Raw genomic sequence first — 21,518 nt, forward strand, 5'->3', positions numbered from 1 at the left:
GATGTTAAGGATGGGTAAAAGGTTAAAGGAAGACCTCTCTAAGTTAGGGGAAAGCCTAAAGATGTTAAGGATGGTTAAAAGGCGAAAGGAAGACCTCTATTTGTTAGGGGAATGCCTGAAGATGTTAAGGATGAGTAAAATGTGAAAGGAAGACCTCTCTAGGTTAGGGGAAAGCCTGAAGATGTTAAGGATGGGTAAAAGGCGAAAGGAAGACCTCTATTTGTTAGGGGAATGCCTGAAGATGTTAAGGATGAGTAAAATGTGAAAGGAAGACCTCTCTAGGTTAGGGGAAAGCCTGAAGATGTTAAGGATGGGTAAAAGGTTAAAGGAAGACCTCTCTAAGTTAAGGGCATGCCTGAAGATGTTAAGGATGGTTAAAAGGTGAAAAGAAGACCTCTACTTGTTAGGGGAATGCCTGAAGATGTTAAGGATGGGTAAAAGGTGAAAGGAATACCTCTATAGGTTAGGGGAAAGCCTGAAGATGTTAATGATGGGAAAAAGGTGAATGGAATACCTGTGATGGTTAAGGGAAAGCCTGGAGATGTTAAGGATGGGTAAAAGGTTAAAAGAAGATCTGTCTTGGTTAGGGGAAAACCTGAAGATATTAAGGATGGGTAAAAGGCGAAAGGAAGACCTCTATTGGTTAGGGGAATAACTGAAGGTGTTAAGGATGGGTAAAAGGTGAAAGGAAGACCTTTGTTAGTTAGGGGAATGCCTGAAGATGTTAAGGATGAGTAAAAGGTGAAAGGAAGACCTCTATAGGTTAGGGCAAAGCTTGAAGATGTTAGGGATGGACACAAGGTGAAAGGAAGACCTTTATAGGTTATGACAAAGCCTGAAGATGTTAAGGATGAGTAAAAGGTGAAAGGAAGACCACTATAGGTTAGGGGAAAGCCTGAAGTTGTTTAGGATGGGTAAAAGGTGAAAGGAAGACCTCTATATGTTAGGGGAAAGTCTGAAAATTTTAAGGATGGGAAAAAAGTGAAAGGAAGACCTATGTTAGTTAGGGGAAAACCTGAAGATGTTAAGGATGAGTAAAAGGTTAATGGAAGACCTCTTTTGGTTAGGGGAAAACATGGAGATGTTAAGGATGGGTAAAGGGTGAAAGGAAGACCTCTATTGGTTAGGGGAAATCCTGAAGATGATAAGGATGAGACTTTCCCCTAACCTATAGTGGTCTTCGTTTAACCTTTTACCAATCCTTAACATCTTCAGGCTTTCCCCTAACCAACACAGGTCTTCCTTTCACCTTTTTCTCATCCTTAACATCTTCAGACTTTTCCCTAACCTATAGTGGTCTTCATTTCACCTTTTACCCATCCTTAACTTCTTTAGGCTTTCCCTTAACCAATATAGGTCTTCCTTTCACCTTTTACGCATCCTTAACATCTTCAGGCTTTCCTCTTACATACAAAGGTCTTCCTTTCACCATTCCATCATCCTTAACATTTTCAGGCTTTCGCTTAACCTATAGAGGTCTTCCTTTCATATTTTACCCATCATTAACATCTTGAGGCTTTCCCCTAACCTATAGAGGTATTCCTTTAACCTTTTCACCATCATTAACATCTTCAGGTTTTGCATTAACGTATAGAGGTTTTACTCTCACCTTTTCACAATTCTTAACATTTTCAGACTTTGCCCTAACGTATATTGGTCTTACCCTCGCCTTTTCATCGTCCTTCATAAGCCACCGATATTTTTTTTAACAGTATGATTTTCTAAAAAATAAAAAATATACTATTAAAAAGATAAAGGTAGTTTTTTTAAAGAAAAAATAGATTTGTTTTCTAAAAAAACTGGAACAAACGCATACATAACGTCAGCCCCAAAATCATCACCATTTCATTTCCTTTCACTTATTATGCGCAGCGCAGCTCTAAGGGGGAATTGTGGACTATCACTTATTAAATTTAGCAACCTGTGAAGATTTAATAATCACAAAAGGCAGATAAAAACACTTTTGTTGGTGACCTTGCATAATCGGTAGAAACCATGGGAAAGATATTCATACCAGAAAATAATACTGCAAAACCAGTAGAAATCAAATTGCATATATTAGTAATACAGAAAAATAGGTCCAAATTCTTACAATATGTGTGTGGCGGTATTACAATTTGTACCCAACATGAGACATAAAATAATTAATAATACTATAAATACATCCAGAGGTCTCTTGCAGCAATCTATATATGTAACAACATGAATAACAGCGTCAATTCTGAGAACTTTTCTAAATTTACTATGCAACACTTTCAAGAGCTTCAATGGCCTTTTCAGTTCAGCAGCATTGTTCTCTTGCCAAAATCCAACAGCACCAATTGTTTTGACACTAGTTTCCATCTTCATTGATGAGAATTATTGTTGAATCAACCTTCATAGCCTGCCAAGCCAATGACATTCAGCTAGATTAATAAACAAGTGAACCAAGCACTGAGGGGGTAGCTCATTTAGAAGCTTTGTTATGATAAGATTAACATTGAAATGCAGCTCACTGAGGGGGCAGCTCATTTAGAAGCTTTGACCCTTGTCATGAGATTTCATATTTATCTTTAATGTTAGCCTCCTTTCTCATTTGTTCTGAAAATATTTAAGCACTGGAAAAATTAGAGATAATGACTTAAGAAACAACCAACCACTGAAAAGGCAATCAAATATGACAATAAACCAATAAAATGATGAATAAAACATTTGGCTTTGAAAACGTAATATCAAAATCAAAATCATGAGATTACTTATATAAAATCGAAGTTCATTTTTCCAAATAAGAGTCGGTTCCTAAATTTCTTTATCTACTTATTTATAGGTTTATGTTAGTGTTTCATTTATTGCAGTTTCTTTTGCTTTAGCTCTAGATGAGAACTCTTTATGCTAGAAACAATATTTTAAATTGCAGTAGCATTTGTAACTACGACACTTGGGAGGAAAGAAGCATCCATCTGATTTTGTGACCAAGTTAATCTACATTTAGGCACAAGATAAAAATAATAACTCTGCATATAATCTTCAATATGATATATGATATACTCTCTACAATTCTAACATTGCAGTTGGAAAGGTTTGAATACATAAAAGACACAAATGAATAATCTATATATCATAACTGAAGAACATGTACAGAAAACCATTTTAGAAAGTCTTATTTATAAGTCACATAAAGCTAAAGAAAGAAACCAAATGGATACTCACATTGCACTACCTGCTGCAGGGCCAATTACTTTGCATGCTGCATAGCAGTTATGCAAATTCCATTTGCTACACCTCTTTGATGTTGATCATGTTTTCCAAATCAACATGTCATATATCTTGTTGCAACCCCATTACAAAACTGTTTTAAGCGTAGAACCTAAATTAAAACTTTACCACTGCTTTATTTTGCAGAATGAATAAACCAGTAGAAATTATCTCCTATATCCACCAAAAGAACTTTATACATTTAGGCAAGTTCAATGAAGATCAAAATTTTCAATAAAATTAAACCGATCTCTTCATTTTTAACGAGTTTTGATTTATCGAGATAGAGTTTTACTTACAGTGAAAAGTTTCTGCAGAACGGAAGCACTATAAGCACTATATATCGATATGCTCAATGTTATATGAATGAAAATAAACTTTGCCGACTCTTACCTCTCGCCTACAATGCCATAAACTGATGACTTTGGTGCAGCCATACCTTATTTTCACATTGAACCAACTCAATGAGTAATTCTATTTTTTGTTTGAGTAATGATTATAAAATACTAACACAGATTGCATAAATGATGAGTATAAAGGAAGGAGTGTAGTGAAACCAACTCAATGAGTAATTGTATTAGGTAAAATATGAAAATGAGGTGAATCTCCTAGTTCTTGGCTGCAACCCTAGACTTCGCCAACTCTCAATTTGCAATCACCACCAACTCTAATAAAAACAAAAATAACACGATGAATTTAAACAAGAACAAAATTAATAAATAAGATTCAATCTTTTACCTGCTCAGAGATGTAGAGATACTGTCGATGCAAGCCTCAGTTTACAATACGAGATGTTGTTGTTGGAGGACAAATGAGATTTAGGGTTCTAATTTGAATAGAAGAGAGAAAAATTGAAAGCGAGAGAAGAGGAAAAAGTTTAGGGTTCCGAACCAGAAGAAAAGAGAAGAGGGAAAGTGAGTGATGTGAAAACGACGGTGCAGTGGTAGGGAGGAGAGCGGTTAACGGTGCTTCAAGACTGCCGGCGATCGTAGAGGAGAGGGAGGCGGTGGTGGTTGTTATTGACGGTGACTTGGAAAATTGAAAGATGAACAAATCTTGAAAGCCTCGATACAATCAATCCAAAGTAACCATGGTTACTTTTGGAGTGTTAATGATGAGGTTTAAGTGTCGTGGTTCTGTTTTCTTGCCATAATCTTTCGCACCACAAAAATCAAAGAAATCCACGTGGCCGGTTTTCATTGTTGCGTACCGGTGCAGCGAAAAAGGCCTCCTGCACCGGAGAATTTGCCTTATATTAAACCTCTATTTCTTTGGGCTGGAGTTTGATAATTTAGAGTTGTATTGCGGGTTATGTAAAATTTGGTTAAAAATTATTCTAATCAGATATTGAAATCGGATTATTCCTAATAATTTGTTTTAGGGGAGTGCATTAACTACTTGAATCTAATGTCTTGATAATTTATAGATATTTATCCATCAACCAATGATAATAAACTATATGTATATTAAATAAAAGTTGGTAACAAGTTAGTTGTGAGTACCACATGTAAATATACTTATGTGAATCTCATTAGTCGATGTCGATGGATAAATATCTCCAAATTATAAAGGTAGAGTAAGCCCCACCAAATGAATATTGTTACCAAATATAATTGGTCTTTTGTACTTTTTCACCCAGTTTAGATGTATAAATAGACCAAAATAATTGGTCTTTTGTACTTTTCTCATTCAACAAAAGGTACTGAGAAAATGCTCATTTTCTCTACTTTTCTCTACTCAAGAAAAAAGATGAACAATGAAACTCACTCCCAAGATGTTTCTCATGTGTTTTTCAACCTTAGAAAAATCATTAGGTCTTCAACCCCCTAATGACTCTCTCTCTCTCTCTCTCTCTCTCTCTCTCTCTCTCTCTCTCTCTCTCTCTCTCTCTCTCTCTCTCTCTCTCTCTCTCTCTCCCTCCCTCCCTCCCTCCCTCCTAGAAGCATGTGTCAGAAAAAAGCTTAAATACAGCTGGACAGCCTCCCTGCACCTCACGCAGCCAAGAACCTTTTAGAACTGCACCCCGCGCAACCTTTAGAAGCAAACCAGGAAACAAAAGAAACAGGTATGCGGCTAGCGCAAAAGGCAGAATCAATAAACACAATTTTTATGACTTAGAAACATTAGAGATTTCAAGGCACACACAACATATATATATGGGAGGGATCAAATTACACCGGTGTAACATTTGAGTGATGTTACACCGCTCAATAACGCTTTAACGAAAACAAATTTGGCAAAATCCACCGTTGGATTGAAAGTTTATATCTTATAGATCATCCATGTTAAGTTTTATAAAAATCTAAAATCGTTTGACATGTTTTTTAGACTTGTCAAAATTAACGGATTATGCGTTTTTATTAAATACCGTTAATATTGATCAATCTCAATGACATATCAAACGATTTTAGATTTTTGTAAAATTTAACATGGATGATCTATATGATATAAACTTTCAATCAAACGGTGGATTTTGCCAAATTTGTTTTCATTAAAGCGTTATTGAGCGGTGTAACATCACTCAAATGTTACACCGGTGTAATTTGATCTCTCCCCATATATATATATATATATATTTTGTCAAATTATCATATTGTTCAATAATATTATTAGAAAGAGGTCTCCGTTTTTTTAAATAACTAACATAATACCAAACTTATTCACCTTTTAAGAGATTTCTATTTCCAATATTTGATTACATGAGTAATGCTAGGGTCACACTCTCCAGCACACTCTTTAGACACACTCCAATTAAAACTAGCCATGTCATCCACTTTTTAAATTTATTTACCTGCCACCTTTTAACTATTGATTTTATATATATATGTTTTTTTTTTTTAAAATTTTTAATAAATCCTTGAATTTTAACTTTTCATCTTCCCTAACCTTTCAACCATGCCTGTCTCTATCTTTCTCACGTTCGGACAAATTCTCCTTTGTTAAAAGAAGTTCTTTTACCCAAATTTACAACCATTATTTGCAAACTTCTGCCAAAGAAACTTCGAGATCTAAATTGTTTTTCTCCAAATAATGCCATTGACAACATTTACTGGAATATCTTTCTCAAATTCCCATTCCAATCTAAAACAATCACCAAAAGAATGTTTATACTGGTTTCTATTTTCAGAACAAAAGAGAATGTCATTGTAGATGATGTTATTGTTCAATGAACCCAGGTTAAATAGTAACAACATTGGAAAAGAATTAGATCCGGAAGAAAAGAAAAAATGAAACCCAACAAAAATTAAAAATGGAACCATAAAGACGTGTCTAATACGACCACGAGAGACTAATTCATGAAACAGATCTGAAGTAGCCATGGACGAACAGTGCTGCAACGTTGAAGTTTTTCTTTATCCTTTCTATTTTTATTTTTTTTAGGAAATGTTGTTTCTTTACCGGTTCAACCAGTTAGCAGGTAAATGAATTAAAAAAGTGAATGATGTGGCTAATTTTTATTGGAGTGTGTCTAAAGAGTGTGTTAGAGGGTGTGACCCTAGCATTACTCTTGATTATATATATGTGGCTAAAAAAATTTAAGACATGTGTTAAAGAATAAAAAAATAAATTTGATATTAATTGTTTTATTGTATAAATCATATATCTTATGTGCACAAGAGTGTTGTTAGAATAAAAAAAATAAAATTTGATATTAATTTTTTTTATTGTATAAATCATATATTTTCTGTGCACAACATATATTTATCCTTGAATCACTTAAGATCGTAAATAATTACCAAGTGCTCCCTCAAGAAAATTTAACAATGCTACACTGGCAGGCTAATTTGTAATTTCCCGATTGGACCAGCGTTTGATTTTTTTTTGTTGATAATGTCGAACATTCAATTTTAAAACTAGGGTTTAAGCTATAAGAGATTTGTTATAATTTTTAAAAAGTTAAATGCACGACTTTTAACACGAATATATTTTTATGTAGAGTAATAATTGATCCTATTATTTATTAACATGTGCATACATGACACATGTTAAGGTAGTAAAAATAAAAATTATGCCTTAAAATTTGTGCATTTTAACTTTTCAAGCATTAAATGTCTTGTATTATTAAATGTTAAATTTCTATATTAAGATACCTTATCATATGCCCTATATGCACATGTTAACAAGACCCTTATTTATTACACCGTATTATTATTAATATTGTTAATTGTCTGTAAGCAAGCCCACAGAAAAACATCAATTTACAGAGCACCATTGCTGTCACAAATGATATTCAATTCAAGCACAACACAACCCACACACACTAACTGTTTCTCATCGATTCATCATGTTTTAGTGTTTTACCCAAACTCCTTGATCTTTTAGCTAGCACACACATCAACAAAGTATTCTCCTTGATTCATTCATTCATTCTCAGATGTGCTCTACTGGGTTGTATGACAGATGAAGGTGAGTAAACTTTATGCTTCTTAACTTCATCTCTGTTTCTGGGTTTCTTTGTTTTTTCAATTTCTTCATATGGTTTCCTTCAATTGTTTTGCTTGGACTATTGGAGAACGTTTCGGTTTATTTTTCTTAATAAAGTTTACTTTTTTTGACTCATTCGTACATGTTTCATTATTACTTTTTCTTTTTTACTAAGAAAAGAAAAAAAGACAAGTTAATAGTAGTTAATTCATGACCATGATTACCTTCTTTGTTTCAAGCTTTTAATTGCTAGTACTTCTTTGGTTTTATTATTGTCTACATTTTTTTTGTCACCCTTACTAGTAAGAGACCCGTGCATCCGCAGAGAGATCTAACCTTTTTATGAAGTTATCTCAATTGTATACATAACCCTGATGAGCTCTGCATGCAAAGCGGTAGATATGTTTAAGTTTTGAGCAAAACAACCGAGATCGGCAGCATTGCTATCTCTGAAAATACCACCGCAATCAGCCGGCATAGAGCAACCTTTTGCTGTGTGCCATCTATTTTAAAAAAGAAATAGACAAAAGCATCGACATTTAGCCACTCTTATATATCCAATATATTTTCCATTCATAGTCGATGATGTGAGACTTAACCATTCACACTTGTGTGAGTCCCCACATTGTATAGTTGATCCAATAACATGATCCACTCCCTCTCCCGCATCAAGCCAAACCACGACTCTGATACCTTTTGTTGGGGAGTCTGGGGGAGTGTCGAGAGAAACAACGGGTCAGTGCTCCAGGATCACTAGAGAGGAAGACGCCATATTTCCACCCAAAACCTTAAGGAATTAGTTTCATGGACCACCTCTCTTATATATCCAACATTATTCCCATTCATAGTCGATGTGAAACTTAACCACTCACACTTGAAATCCAACAACATTTAACCGAGTTACATTGTTTTCTTTTTAATGGATTTACTAATGATTTACTCCACTTTCTAGGTGTATTTATCTTGAAATAGAAGAAACTAAGAAGCATGGCGCCGGGGAAGAATTCCCGAGGGGGCGAGGGGAGGAACTCATCAAGCTACTGTTCAACAGTTCCAATAGCTGTGTTTGTTGCATTTTGTTTAGTTGGTATATGGATTGCAATGTCATCCATTGTTCCGATTCAGGATTCAGTCATGGAGGTACCCGAGACAATTAATGAGGTGAAAAATATAGCTAATCAAACTGGTTCTAGGCAATTTGAAGATAAGTTAGGCGATATACCACCAGAGGAATCAGCAAGGAGAGATAGCCAAACCCCAAGTCCTCAGAGCGAAAGCCATTCAGAATCTGTAGAAATAGGAGCACCGAATGGTCAAATTGATGATAATCAACTCAGAGGATTGACGAAAACTTTGGATGAAAGTAAATCTGACAAGAACTTAGATGATAGCAAATTAGGGACAGAAAATAATGTCGGTGAAGTCACACAACAAGACGAGACTTTCGGTGAGACTAAGGTGGAGGAAATCAAGAAAAATCTGGATTCAGAGACAAACCAAAGTACTGGAGATAGTAACGTGGAAAGCCATGAAACTTCAAAAGAAGAAACTTCAAGTGAATCGCAGAAGTCTTCAATCTCTATTGATGATAGCAGCAAATACGACTGGAAACTATGTAATACAACTTCGGGATCCGAATACATCCCTTGTCTTGACAATTGGAAAGCAATTAGAAAACTCCCAAGCATAAGTCACTATGAACATCGAGAGAGGCATTGTCCAGATGAAGTTTCTACTTGTCTTGTCTCTCTTCCGGAGGGCTATAGAAGCCCAATTAGGTGGCCCAAAAGCAGGGAAATGGTATGTAGCACACAAACTGAATTATTGAAATTCAATAACTGCCTGAAAATAAATATTGAAATTCAATATTTTGGTGCCTATTGCAGATATGGTACAACAATGCTCCTCATACAAAGCTTGTAGAATCTAAGGGTCATCAAAACTGGATCAAAGTTTCTGGTGAATACCTTAGTTTTCCTGGTGGTGGAACTCAATTTAAGCATGGTGCTCTTCATTACATTGAATTCATTCAGAAAGTAAGCCTTTAGTAGGTTTCTATGTTCCACAATTCATGTTCAATTATGTTATTTTGCTTAGCCAGTTGATTTTAATTTTTTTTATCAATACAAATTACATAACTTAGAACAAGATTCTTAGTTATAGGAAAACAAGATTCAGAAAGTGTTTTTTATTTTTGAGATAATTACAATGTTCGTGATTTTCCTGTTTTCGGTGGTTTAATAACGCAGTCTCTTCCTAATATTGCGTGGGGGAAGAGAAGTCGTGTGATATTGGACGTTGGATGTGGTGTAGCGAGCTTTGGTGGCTATTTGTTTGAAAAAGATGTTCTGACTATGTCATTTGCTCCTAAAGATGTGCATGAGGCGCAAGTTCAATTTGCACTCGAAAGGGGTATTCCTGCAATTTTAGGCGTCATGGGCACCAAAAGATTACCATTCCCTGGTTCTGTCTTTGATCTTCTCCACTGTGCTCGTTGTAGAGTCCCTTGGCACATAGAAGGTGTAATTGACATCTTGATTAAATTTTCCTTTCCTCAAATATATTTCTTTTCCCACTTATGTTTGTTTCGTTTTAGTTATACTATATTATTTGTAAAATGCAGGTGGCAAACTACTCTTAGAGCTGAACCGTGTCTTGCGGCCTGGTGGTTACTTTGTATGGTCTGCTACTCCGGTGTATCAAAAGGATCCAGAAAATGTTGGGATTTGGAAAGGTAAAACCATTAGACCTAAATTCATTTCACCATAGCCTTGTTTGGATAAATGAATTACATATGTGTTTACATATGTACAAGTCATTTGTTAACAAAAGATAAAATAAAACTGTTATACAAACTATATGCTGCCATAAAAGCTATACTGGAGAGCTTATGGAAGTAAGCTGCAAACACCTTATTGGCATGTCATAAGTTGTTTCCATAAGCTCTCTCAAACAGTCTCAAAAATGCTTATGTCAGTAGATAAGCTCCTACTAGTCAATCCAAACAGGCTGTAGAGATGAACTTATGGATTGTTTTTTATACAAAACCATTATGTTGCAGACATGCGTACAATTACAAAGTCAATGTGCTGGGATCTGGTGGTTATTGCAAAAGACAAATTGAATGGAGTGGCAGCCGCAATATATAGAAAACCAACCGACAATGAATGCTACGAGAGAAGACTAAAAAATGAACCGCCAATGTGTAGTGAATCCGATGATCCAAATGCAGCCTGGTACATCTATTTTTTGTTTCTTGTTCAATGTAATTCATGAATGTTGTTGATAGTGCTTTATTTATTTGGAGATTATTCCGTCACTCTTATTTTTATTTTCCACTTCCATATCTTTAGGAATGTATCACTACAAGATTGTATGCACAAAGTGCCATTAGGTGCATCAGAGCGTGGAACAATCTGGCCGGAGCAATGGCCGCTGAGGTTGGAGAAACCACCTTACTGGTTAAACTCTCAGACCGGCGTTAATGGAAGAGATGCTTCGGTGGAATTCACCGCCGACTACAAGCATTGGAAAGTTGTTATTTCACATTCATATTTGAATGGAATGGGAATCAATTGGTCTTCAGTAAGAAATGTCATGGACATGAGAGCTCTTTATGGAGGGTAAGTTGTACTTTCTACTTCATTATATTTTCTAGTCCCTAATCAACCTTAACAAAACTATTACTAATTTTGCGTTCTTTTGTGTTTTTAGATTTGCCGCGGCACTTAAAGCGTTGAAATTTAATGTTTGGGTAATGAATGTGGTTCCAATTGATTCTCCAGACACATTGCCTCTAATATATGAGCGTGGATTATTCGGTATTTATCATGATTGGTGTGAGTCGTTTAGTACCTATCCTCGATCTTATGATCTTCTCCATGCTGATTCTTTATTCTCAACAATTAAAGAAAGGTATGCCGATTTCTTTATTCTCGATACTTCTTATCCTTGTGATTTATTTAGCTGATTTTATTTATGTATGGATTCAGGTGCAATATAGTGGCAGTGATTGCAGAAGTTGATAGAATGTTGAGACCAGAAGGATATTTGATAATAAGAGACAATGAAGAAATAATTGGTGAGATAGAAAACATGGCAAAATCTCTACATTGGGATATTCGGTCGAGTTATGCAAAAAATGGGGAGGGTTTACTTTGTCTTCAGAAGACATTTTGGAGACCAACAGAGGTTGAAACTATTGTGTCAGCCATTGCCTAATTTATGATGCTTCAGCTTCACTTTCCCATTCATTGTTTTGGTAGAATGTGTAGTGTATTTTTCTTATTCTTCACTTTCTATGCTTGTATTATTGAAGAATGTCACTCTCACTTGTACAACCCTATGTAATGTAATATTTATTTATTATTTTAAATGTAAATAACTTGGTTGTTTACAAAATGTACTAGTATGGACTTGATCTACACATATACCTAGGGCAAACCAACATTTTGGTCCCTGAAAGTGTAACTCGCTACCACGTTTGTCTAAATTTTTTGGACTAAATTGACCAACAAAGAACACATTCGAGAACTAAATTGACTATTTAGAAACAGATTTGATGACTAAAATGACTAATAAAAAAGACATCTGTGGATTTGTTTTCAATTTTAATGCATTTAGAGATTAATGTAACAGCGAGTTACACATTCGAGGATCAAAATGGTTGTTTGCCCTTAATATTAAACATTAGCACTGTGATCTTTAACTAGAGTAGTACTGGCATTTGAGTATTAAACCACTCAAAAGGGCTAGTGTTATAATGGACTTTCTTTACTTTAGGTATATGCTACTATTCCATAGATGAGAATTGAGACATAATAATGAAGCAATTTTCAAGAAAACTACTTGTTGAACCTGTTTGAGTTATAAAATAGTGAAGATGCAGGGGACCAAAAAATGGTATTTTAAAAAAAGAAAGGTAATAATAGGTGGGTGATATATCAATAATTTTAATTTTGATTATTTAAGACATCTAAATAGCTAGCTATCATGCACGAACACTCCTTGGATTAGGCGTGTCCCGGTGTTGGACATGCGTCAGTATTCGACACCGACACCGATACTTATGATTATATTGAATTACATCATTTTCTCAAATGATTATCGATATTGACGTGTCAGTGTCGTGTTTGTGTCCGTACATAAATAGCTAGCTGTAAGCCAAACTATTAAAGGTAAGTGGATGTCTGAATCTCACATGTTAGAGGATTGAATTTAATTTGTATGTTCTGTGTAAAATAGTTGGTAGTTGCACTGACCCCGAGTTCGAATCTGGAATTTCAAACTTCTCCGTATTTAAAAATGTGAGTGTAGCAACTAAACTACTGGAAGAAAGAAAAGAATTTTCACATATCAATATATACTGCATGATTTTCTGAGAGATGTTTATATATTGGAATATAGGCTAACTGATTATATTTGTCTCTCCATCTTACAATTACTAATATTTTTTTTTAGTTACTTGGAAAATACGTTATGTTTTTCCTTAGAATGTTCCGTTTTTTCTGGATGTTGATAAACCAGAAGCAAAGAAACAAATAACAGAATTAAGGGAGCTATGAAGCTAGCTAGTAGCCACTAATCAAACTTGAACCACCCTAACACACCACTTTCATTTTTAAATACATTTTGCAACCATTTTAAATGCATATATATATATATATCCCTTAAATAACTACGTGGCCTTTAAGTCATTCACTAAATCACTATTAACTTAACAAAGATATGCTATAAACTATGCATACTTCACTGACACCACTGATTCAATTATCTTCCTTTACTTAATACACTGTTGTCGGGAAAAACAGCATATAAAGTGTCAAATACACTTTTCTTTTTGTGGACACTTATTCTAATCACATAACTTTTTTCATTAACCACTTTAAATGAACACTCTCCTCATGTTTGCATGATTAAAATTCAGGAAAAAAATAATAAACTCAGTTTAGCATCTAACACTAATTTTTCAATCCTCTCCTAGCTAGCATGTACTCGAAACTGGATTTCGTGCAGTAAACTGCAGCACGCAGCAACGAATCATGGCCGTTTGATTTAAAATCGGCGGCTGATATTGCGTTGCAGTGAAAAATTGAATCTTTAATCTAAACCGTCCGATTTATAATATTAATAGCTGAGATTTGGTACAGCGTGAAACTGTGTGCATTTCTACAGCAGGAAATCAAAATCCCATGTACTCTAATGCAAAAATATTGAAAAACTCTTTTTCATAATGCTAATTAATTTATACACTCTAGAACAAAGTTTCTTACATAAAAAACATATAGAATTAACCAATGGTTAGTTGGTCTAGCGGTGATTGGCGCTGGACTTGGTAGGGATGACCACAGTTCGATCACTGCAACTACGATCGGGAGGAGGCTGGAACCACTTGATGGCATAACTGACCCCCGAACCAGATTAAGCGGTCCCGTGGACCAGATACCGGTGGTGAAAACCAAAAAAAACAAATATAGAATTAATTATGATTGGCATTTAAGTAATAAGGAGTCAAAGTGATTACTATTATTTAATTCAACAAAAATTCCTCACACATGCACAACCAGATTCTATTAGTTTATTACACAATGAGAGCAACAACAAGGATAGCTTAACAGCTTAGAATTATGAAATACCTCTTTGTCTGCCATTTACACATCCTTTTCCAACCAAACAAGTTGTCATTCTCCCTACATTACTGAAACTGTCAGCTGCCAAAAGCTGCTTATCCTTTTTAAGCCACTGTGCACTTCCTTTGAGAAGAAACAATCTTAATTCTTTACACTATTCATATCATCATGTCATGTTTTTTAAGGCACCAGTTTTTGTTCTTCATTCTTCTTTCTTTTGTGGTTGTGTCACAAGGATCATCAAGATTTCCTAAGGATTATTGGGAACAGATGCTTCCTAAGAAGCTACCAGCTCCTTCTTCTTCTCCTTCTAAAGGCACAAACTTTGTGCCTAACACATCTTCCACAACCTTGAAAAAAGATAGTCTTCGTTCTTCATCGGATGGAAAAGTCTAATGTGAAAGAGTAGTAGAGTGATGATTTTTAAGAAAGCATCAAATTTTGTAAAGGAATCCCTTAGATGTGTCTGACATGCATGCTAGCTGCTTATAAGTTATAACTTATAACTCACTCAATCACATTACTGTTGTAGATTTATTGATCTGAGTTTGAAGATAGTTCTTTGTAAAGATAATTGAGTAACAACTCTTTATATATGATAAGATTAGTGATGACAATAATTTAGCATGAATAAATATTGCTGGCAGAAAAACCAGGTTACTTGTAATTGTAATATCCCTTTGAGAAACATTTCAATTCTAAGAAATCATCTTTGTAATGTTTCACTGAATGCACAGATAGTATTTTTCTTGTTCAATCTATTAATATTATTCACAGAATCATAGTATTTTCTTTGTTCATTATTCTTTTCTTTTTAAGGTTTTCTTAATGGTAAAATCTTATTCTGATTTCACACAATCATATAGAAAAATGAATGAGGATGAGAATTGATGTTGCTTTGTTAAATAATGATACTGACACAGCATAAAATTGTTGAACTTTCTGGATTAATTTTTTTTTGCTAACCACATGTTATCGGTGCGAATTTCACTTAGCTTAACTTAATGTAGCAACAAATTTAATTTTGGATAGTGATTCAGTTCAAGAAGTTGTGGCAAAAAAGTGCTATAGGACAAAGAGATATCATTCTTGGACATATGCATGTACAATAAGAACAGTCTGTAAAAGCACTTGAAATGACATGAAACATCAGTGTTTATTATGTCTCTGATAATGTTCCTACTTTTTGATTGCTTTGCTGTGCTATAAAGTGAAAGTAATTGAGTTGTATGTTAATCTAATCAAAGTTAATTTTGAAATCACATTGCTGTAAAAAAATTGATTTGCTATTACACAAAATAGAAACAAAAAACTACTATTACATTGTAACCACTAGAGATAACATAACCAGAAACATCAAGAAGTTGTATAGAAAGAAAAGCCTGATTGTAGGAGATTCTCAAGAAGTCCATGACATGATTATTTGAAGAACATTTGTGACCTATGAAGCACGGACACCGGACATGACATAGACATTGACACATCGACACCGATAATAATTTGAAAAAAAGACATAATTCAATGTAATATATCATAAGTGTCGGTGTCATGTCGGACACCGACGCGTGTCCGACACCGGGACATGCCTAATCCGAGGAGTGTCCATGCTTCATAGTTTGTAACAGCAGCATAAAAAATTTAATGACATTGAAATCTAGTTTATACTATCAGAGGCAAAAGAGTTAATGACAGATGGCACTTTGAGCAAGTTATCACTCTCTTCTAAACACAAATTTGAACTTCCCCATCTATGATCTTCCATAACTAACATTCCCTCTAGTTCCATCACCACTTCTTTCATCATCGGTCTTTCCTCTCTTTTCAACCTTAAACACATTTCTGCAAAGCACACTCCAAGGCTTTTGTCATCCTCCGGCCTATCAAAATTGAATGCCTTTTTTCCTGTCAAAAGTTCTGCTAAGACTACACCAAAGCTATAAACATCACTCTTTTCTGTTAACTGGCGACTCCTTTAATGCTTACTATTTCCGTCTAATTAAATGAGTTTGTGTGACATTTATGTGGCACACTTTCCATCTATCCAATCAACCAAAATTTCACAATAGTGACTAATGTTGAAAATGACAAAAACGTGGAGACTAAAAATATAATAAAAAAGGATAACGTGGAGACCAAAATTTTACAATCACGTCATGCAATTTTACAATCTTCCTTTTGGCTTCAAAAGGATAATGGTATGTTCACTCCTTGTTTCCATTCCAAGTGCAGAAGAAACGGATTCATACTTGGTAACAATATGAACGAAACTGCTAGGTTTTGTTTTTTTTTTTGTTTCCTATTGCTAATTACGCGTATTAGTTGTTGGAATACTATATAGGAGAGATAATTACTCAATGGTTGCTATTTTTTAGGAGAAGCAATTAAAAAGCTTTTCATTGTGATGATCTGTTTATTTATTTTCTAGTACTATTTTAATACTCCTAATTACCATATTAATGCTTATCAAATGTTGTAAAATGGAATTTATGCCTTTGAGTGGCTCTATAATACCAAAGGAGGAATCAAAGCAGCTGACAAAGCCACATGATAATGACATTAAAAAACTAAGATACTACACTCCCTCCCACCAATTCAAAAAACCACCAGTAGCTTAGATGACATAGCTATATAGCTCTACTCCTATCTTTTAACAACTCCAGACGAAGAATATCCGGCGGTTTGACAGTCCAAAGGTGGGGAAGAGAACCATTAGCAACTAGAGAAGCAACTACTGCATGAGCTGCTTTATTACCCTCTCGAGACACCGAGGTAAAACCACATCACATCTAATGAAGCTTTCTTTTAGAATGAGTATGTTCTTGATAATACAAGTGATCTGACCTCTTTCCGAAGCAATAATGACTCTGCACATAAAACAGTTTCTACTGATTGCGGTTGTTGCTGTTCTTTATACAAAAGCATCAACTCAACCAATGTCACTACCAAACTGCCCATCAAAGTGTGGTTCTGTCACCATTCCCTACCCATTTGGAACCACCAAAGATTGTTCCCTAGACAACACCTTTCTCATCAATTGCAGCCAAACATCACTCCTACCATTCTTCCAAGCAAATAATTCTGTTTATAATTATAATATAAGTGTTCTAAACATCTCATTGAATGGTGAGCTGCGTGTTGCATGGCCAATAGCCAGTGATTGCTACAATGAAAAGGGTAAACCCGAGAACGAAATAAATCAAGAAATCAGCCTGACATATTTTCACATCTCGCCAACTCGAAACAAGTTTATAGCAGTTGGTTGTGACATATTCGGAGCATTGGACGCGTTTGATTCTTGGGGAAACCACTATGCCACAGGATGTGTGGCTTACTGCAACAAGCCTAATGATACAGAGGCCAATCAATCTTGTTCAGGCATTGGCTGTTGCGAGATTTCAATACCCCAAGGTCATCATCAGTTGTTAACAAAAGTAGTATATATTGCTAATACCATACTTGACAATAATCACTCATCAGTACATGACTTCAATCCTTGTGGTTATGCTTTTTTGGTTGAAAAGGGATACTACAGCTTTAAACCCACAGACCTCAGTTTGAAGAAGAAGGAGTTTCCTGTGGTGTTGAATTGGGCACTGGGGAACCAAACATGCCAGCAGTCTAAGAAGAATCATTCAAGTTATGCATGTAATGCAAACAGTACATGTCACAATGTAGGAAAATCTGATGGTGGTTACATTTGTAGATGCTTTAACGGATATCGGGGAAATCCATACCTCCATCATGATGGTTGTCAAGGTATTATATATTTCTTCTCTCTTGTTATCATCCATTCTCTCTTGTTTAGATTTTTTGTTTTGTTCCTGATTTAATCTCTTTATCTATGTTTGCATATTATGAATTAAGAAACTGTCATATGACCATAAGTTCATCTCTTTATCTCTTGTTCCACAATTCAAAAGTTGAAATTGGTCTTTGTATTTTATTGTTTTGCGCTTAATCTAGGAAACTTTCAAATGTATTTTAGTACTTTTTGTCAATTTAATTTTTCTAGCACTTTTTGTACAAATTTTAAATTTTCTGGCTAATGAGAATTATGATTTTACATAACTAAAAACTCCACAGTAATATGTACTCTATTTTTATTTGAAAACTCTACTGACCTTCCTGAAAACACAAATGAAACTGACAAATTATTCTATAGATATTAATGAATGCATGGAGCCAAATGACTGTGTTAAGAAGGCAACATGTGTCAATCTTCTTGGAAGCTACCAGTGTTTATGCCCGGCAGGATCTGAGGGAGACGGGAAAAAGAAAGGAACAAGATGCACTAAAAAATTGAGTACCAAACAAAGGAAAGATATCATATTGATCATCGCATTGAGTGAGTACAACACATTCTATTTTTTTTTTTCTTTTCAAATAGTTTAGTGGCCAGACTCGAACATTCATGAAGTTGACTTGAAACATCAACGAGCTACGCAATGCAGAAAGAAAACGATTATGTATCCATTTATTTATGTCCTCAGGTGTCAGCTTAAGCCTCGTAGCACTACTGGTTGGAAGTTTTTATGCTTATTTTGCATTGAAGAAAAGAAAGCTCATTAAACTTAAAGAACAATTTTTTCAACAAAACGGTGGCTTACTGTTACAACAACAGATAGGCAGGCATGGAGGATCAACTGAAACAGCTAAAGTCTTCACTCTTGGGGAGCTAAATGAAGCTACCAACAACTTTGATGAAGGAAAGATCCTAGGACAAGGAGGTCAGGGAACAGTTTACAAAGGAGTATTACAAGATAAAAGAATTGTAGCAATAAAAAAATCCAAAATCAATGACCCAGACCAGATTGAACCGTTCATCAATGAAGTGGTCATTCTTTCCCAAATCAACCATAGAAATGTGGTAAAGCTTTTTGGTTGTTGTTTAGAGACAGAAGTTCCCTTGCTTGTTTATGAATTCATTCCCAATGGCACTGTTCATAAACATTTGCATGATAAAAACCAATCTATAAAACTAACATGGAAAACAAGATTAAGAATAGCAAAAGAAACCGCTGGTGTCCTGGCATACTTACATTCCGCCGCTTCTACACCTATCATACATAGAGACGTGAAATCTACAAATATACTCCTAGATAGCAATCTCACTGCAAAGGTTTCTGACTTTGGAGCTTCAAGGATTGTACCTCTTGATCATAGTCAGATAAACACTCTAGTGCAGGGAACATTGGGGTATCTTGATCCAGAATACCTCCTCACAAGCCAGTTAACAGAGAAGAGTGACGTTTATAGTTTTGGGGTTGTCCTAGCAGAGCTACTAACAGGAATGAAGGCATTATCTTCTGATAGGCTGGAGGTTGATAGAAACCTTGCTGCATACTTTGGTTCTTCGATGAAAGCGGGTCGGTTACTTCATATTTTGGACAAAAGTATAGACATGGAAAATATTGAGCAACTAAAAGAGGTTGCCCAAATTGCAGAACGATGTTTAAGGGTGAAAGGTGAGGACAGACCCACCATGAAAGAAGTGGCAATGGAACTAGAGGGAATATTAGTTATTGAAGAGCATCGTATGGGAAGTGACAATTTGTCATCAGAAGAGACTGAGAACTTGCTCAAAAATGTTGAAGATGGCATTAGTGGAAGTGGCATTAATTCTTCTGATCCGTATAGCTTAAACCAGATGTCAATGTCAACGTTTGGCGGAAGATGATTAGCTGATATTAATACTCATGATTAGATGTTAATCTATCTTCAATTCTTCATTATAATGGTGTTGCAGTATGTTATATTTCATCTATGTATGGCTTTACAATTGAGTCTGCTTATTTATGCTTGAGTAGGTTTCTCCAATTACATTGCTAAATGAATTTTCACTATGAAAACAATATTAATTCCACTTTTAGAAGCATATCAGCTCAATGATATTTATTCTTCATTCTTATATGATAGATTTCTTCATGTAATGGTATGCATGACTTCTATGAATGTAGTTTTGCAACCGCCTCCCTGTGACGGCTGCGGCCAGGGGCGGTCCTGTCTATTTGGAGGCCCGGTTTAAATATTAAAAATCGATCTCTAATAAAAAACTGTTAAAAAAAAAGTCATTCTTTATTTAAATTATAAATAACATAAGAAACATCAATAATGAATTGGTCTAAGGGTAAGGGTCTTGGTCACCTTAAACTTGTGGTTACGGGTTCGTTTTCATGGCTCATGCGTATGGAGAAAATTCGGTTGATGGGAGAAAATTCATAATCAAGAAACGTGTAATTTTTTTTTTCTTTTTTACTAAACATGTGTTATTTTATGAACATTGTTAATATATAACTATTATTATAAGACCTCAAAATTAATCAATTGAGTACATCTGATATTTTATAAACATTAACAATTTATAATTATTATTATAGGATCTCAAAATTTTAAATTGAGGCCCAATGACGTCGCTCACCTTGCACCCCCATAAGGGCCGGGCCTGGGGGCGACCGTGGCTGCAGCAAAAAGTTGGCAGGGGTGATGAAGAAGATGGAAAGACCGGCCGAATAGTGAGAACGTGCGCTAACATTTTTATGTTCTGTTTTAAATTTTTAGTTATTTAATTATAGCCTTTAAATTCTTGCCATCAGACTGCCACAATGTCTTTAATCTATGAAATGGAAAGGAGTAAAAGGAGCTTTGTGAAATGGAGCAATGCTGCTCTCTTAGAAACAAGGGTTAAATGTACAAATAGTGAGCATATAATAGTTTGTATGAAAAAATCATAGTTTGAAAAATTGGTAGCATAGAGTACACCGAAAAATACAATAGTATGAAATATACTTAATGAATGTAATATTTGAAATAAAAAAATATTATAAAACGATCAACTGAACCGAGCCGAACCGAATAAAATCAGTTAGTTTGTTTCGGTTTCATTTATGAAAAACTCTAAAAACCAAACCAAACCGAACGGTGACAATCTCATTGGTTCGGACACCCCTAGTACTACATATATCACCATTCCCTTCCAATTTGGAACCACCAAAAACTGTTGTCTAGACAACACTTTTCTCATCAACCGCAACAAAAAAACACCTTTCTTGCCACAAAGTAACCAAACAATCTTAAACATCCCACTCAACGGACAACTTCACGTCGCGTGGCCAGTAGCCAGTGATTGCTATGCTGAAAGAGACAAACTAATGAACCAAACAGTTCAAAAACTCAACTTATCCAACTTCCACTTATCTTCAAGTCGAAACAGATTAACCGCAGTTGGTTGTG

At 35.0% G+C, this 21,518-nt stretch overlaps 2 protein-coding genes and 1 long non-coding RNA gene across 3 annotated transcripts; 2 read left to right on the top strand and 1 right to left on the bottom strand.

Annotated features, from left to right (window-relative positions):
* Nucleotides 1–2,038: 2,038 nt before the first annotated feature.
* Nucleotides 2,039–4,478, bottom strand: LOC123909372. Its single transcript, XR_006809873.1, has 3 exons — nt 3,973–4,478; nt 3,190–3,901; nt 2,039–2,580 (listed from the first exon to the last, which is right to left on the bottom strand). It is a non-coding gene; the product is annotated as an uncharacterized LOC123909372 (long non-coding RNA).
* A 2,891-nt stretch (nt 4,479–7,369) lies between these two features.
* On the top strand, nt 7,370–12,064 carry LOC123909373 (probable methyltransferase PMT24). Its single transcript, XM_045960206.1, has 9 exons — nt 7,370–7,641; nt 8,612–9,459; nt 9,546–9,695; nt 9,909–10,179; nt 10,283–10,393; nt 10,721–10,895; nt 11,013–11,282; nt 11,374–11,574; nt 11,652–12,064. Exons 2-9 carry the CDS (start codon nt 8,647–8,649, stop codon nt 11,878–11,880), a joined length of 2,220 nt encoding a protein of 739 aa, XP_045816162.1. The 5' UTR covers nt 7,370–7,641; nt 8,612–8,646; the 3' UTR covers nt 11,881–12,064.
* A 5,082-nt stretch (nt 12,065–17,146) lies between these two features.
* On the top strand, nt 17,147–20,142 carry LOC123905159 (putative wall-associated receptor kinase-like 16). Its single transcript, XM_045954793.1, has 3 exons — nt 17,147–18,044; nt 18,451–18,633; nt 18,779–20,142. The coding sequence occupies exons 1-3, from the start codon at nt 17,147–17,149 to the stop codon at nt 19,963–19,965; spliced, it is 2,268 nt and encodes a 755-aa protein (XP_045810749.1). The 3' UTR covers nt 19,966–20,142.
* The last annotated feature ends 1,376 nt before the right edge of the window (nt 20,143–21,518 follow it).

Source organism: Trifolium pratense, linkage group LG2 (assembly GCF_020283565.1).
Source record: "Trifolium pratense cultivar HEN17-A07 linkage group LG2, ARS_RC_1.1, whole genome shotgun sequence".
Lineage (NCBI taxonomy): Eukaryota > Viridiplantae > Streptophyta > Magnoliopsida > Fabales > Fabaceae > Trifolium > Trifolium pratense.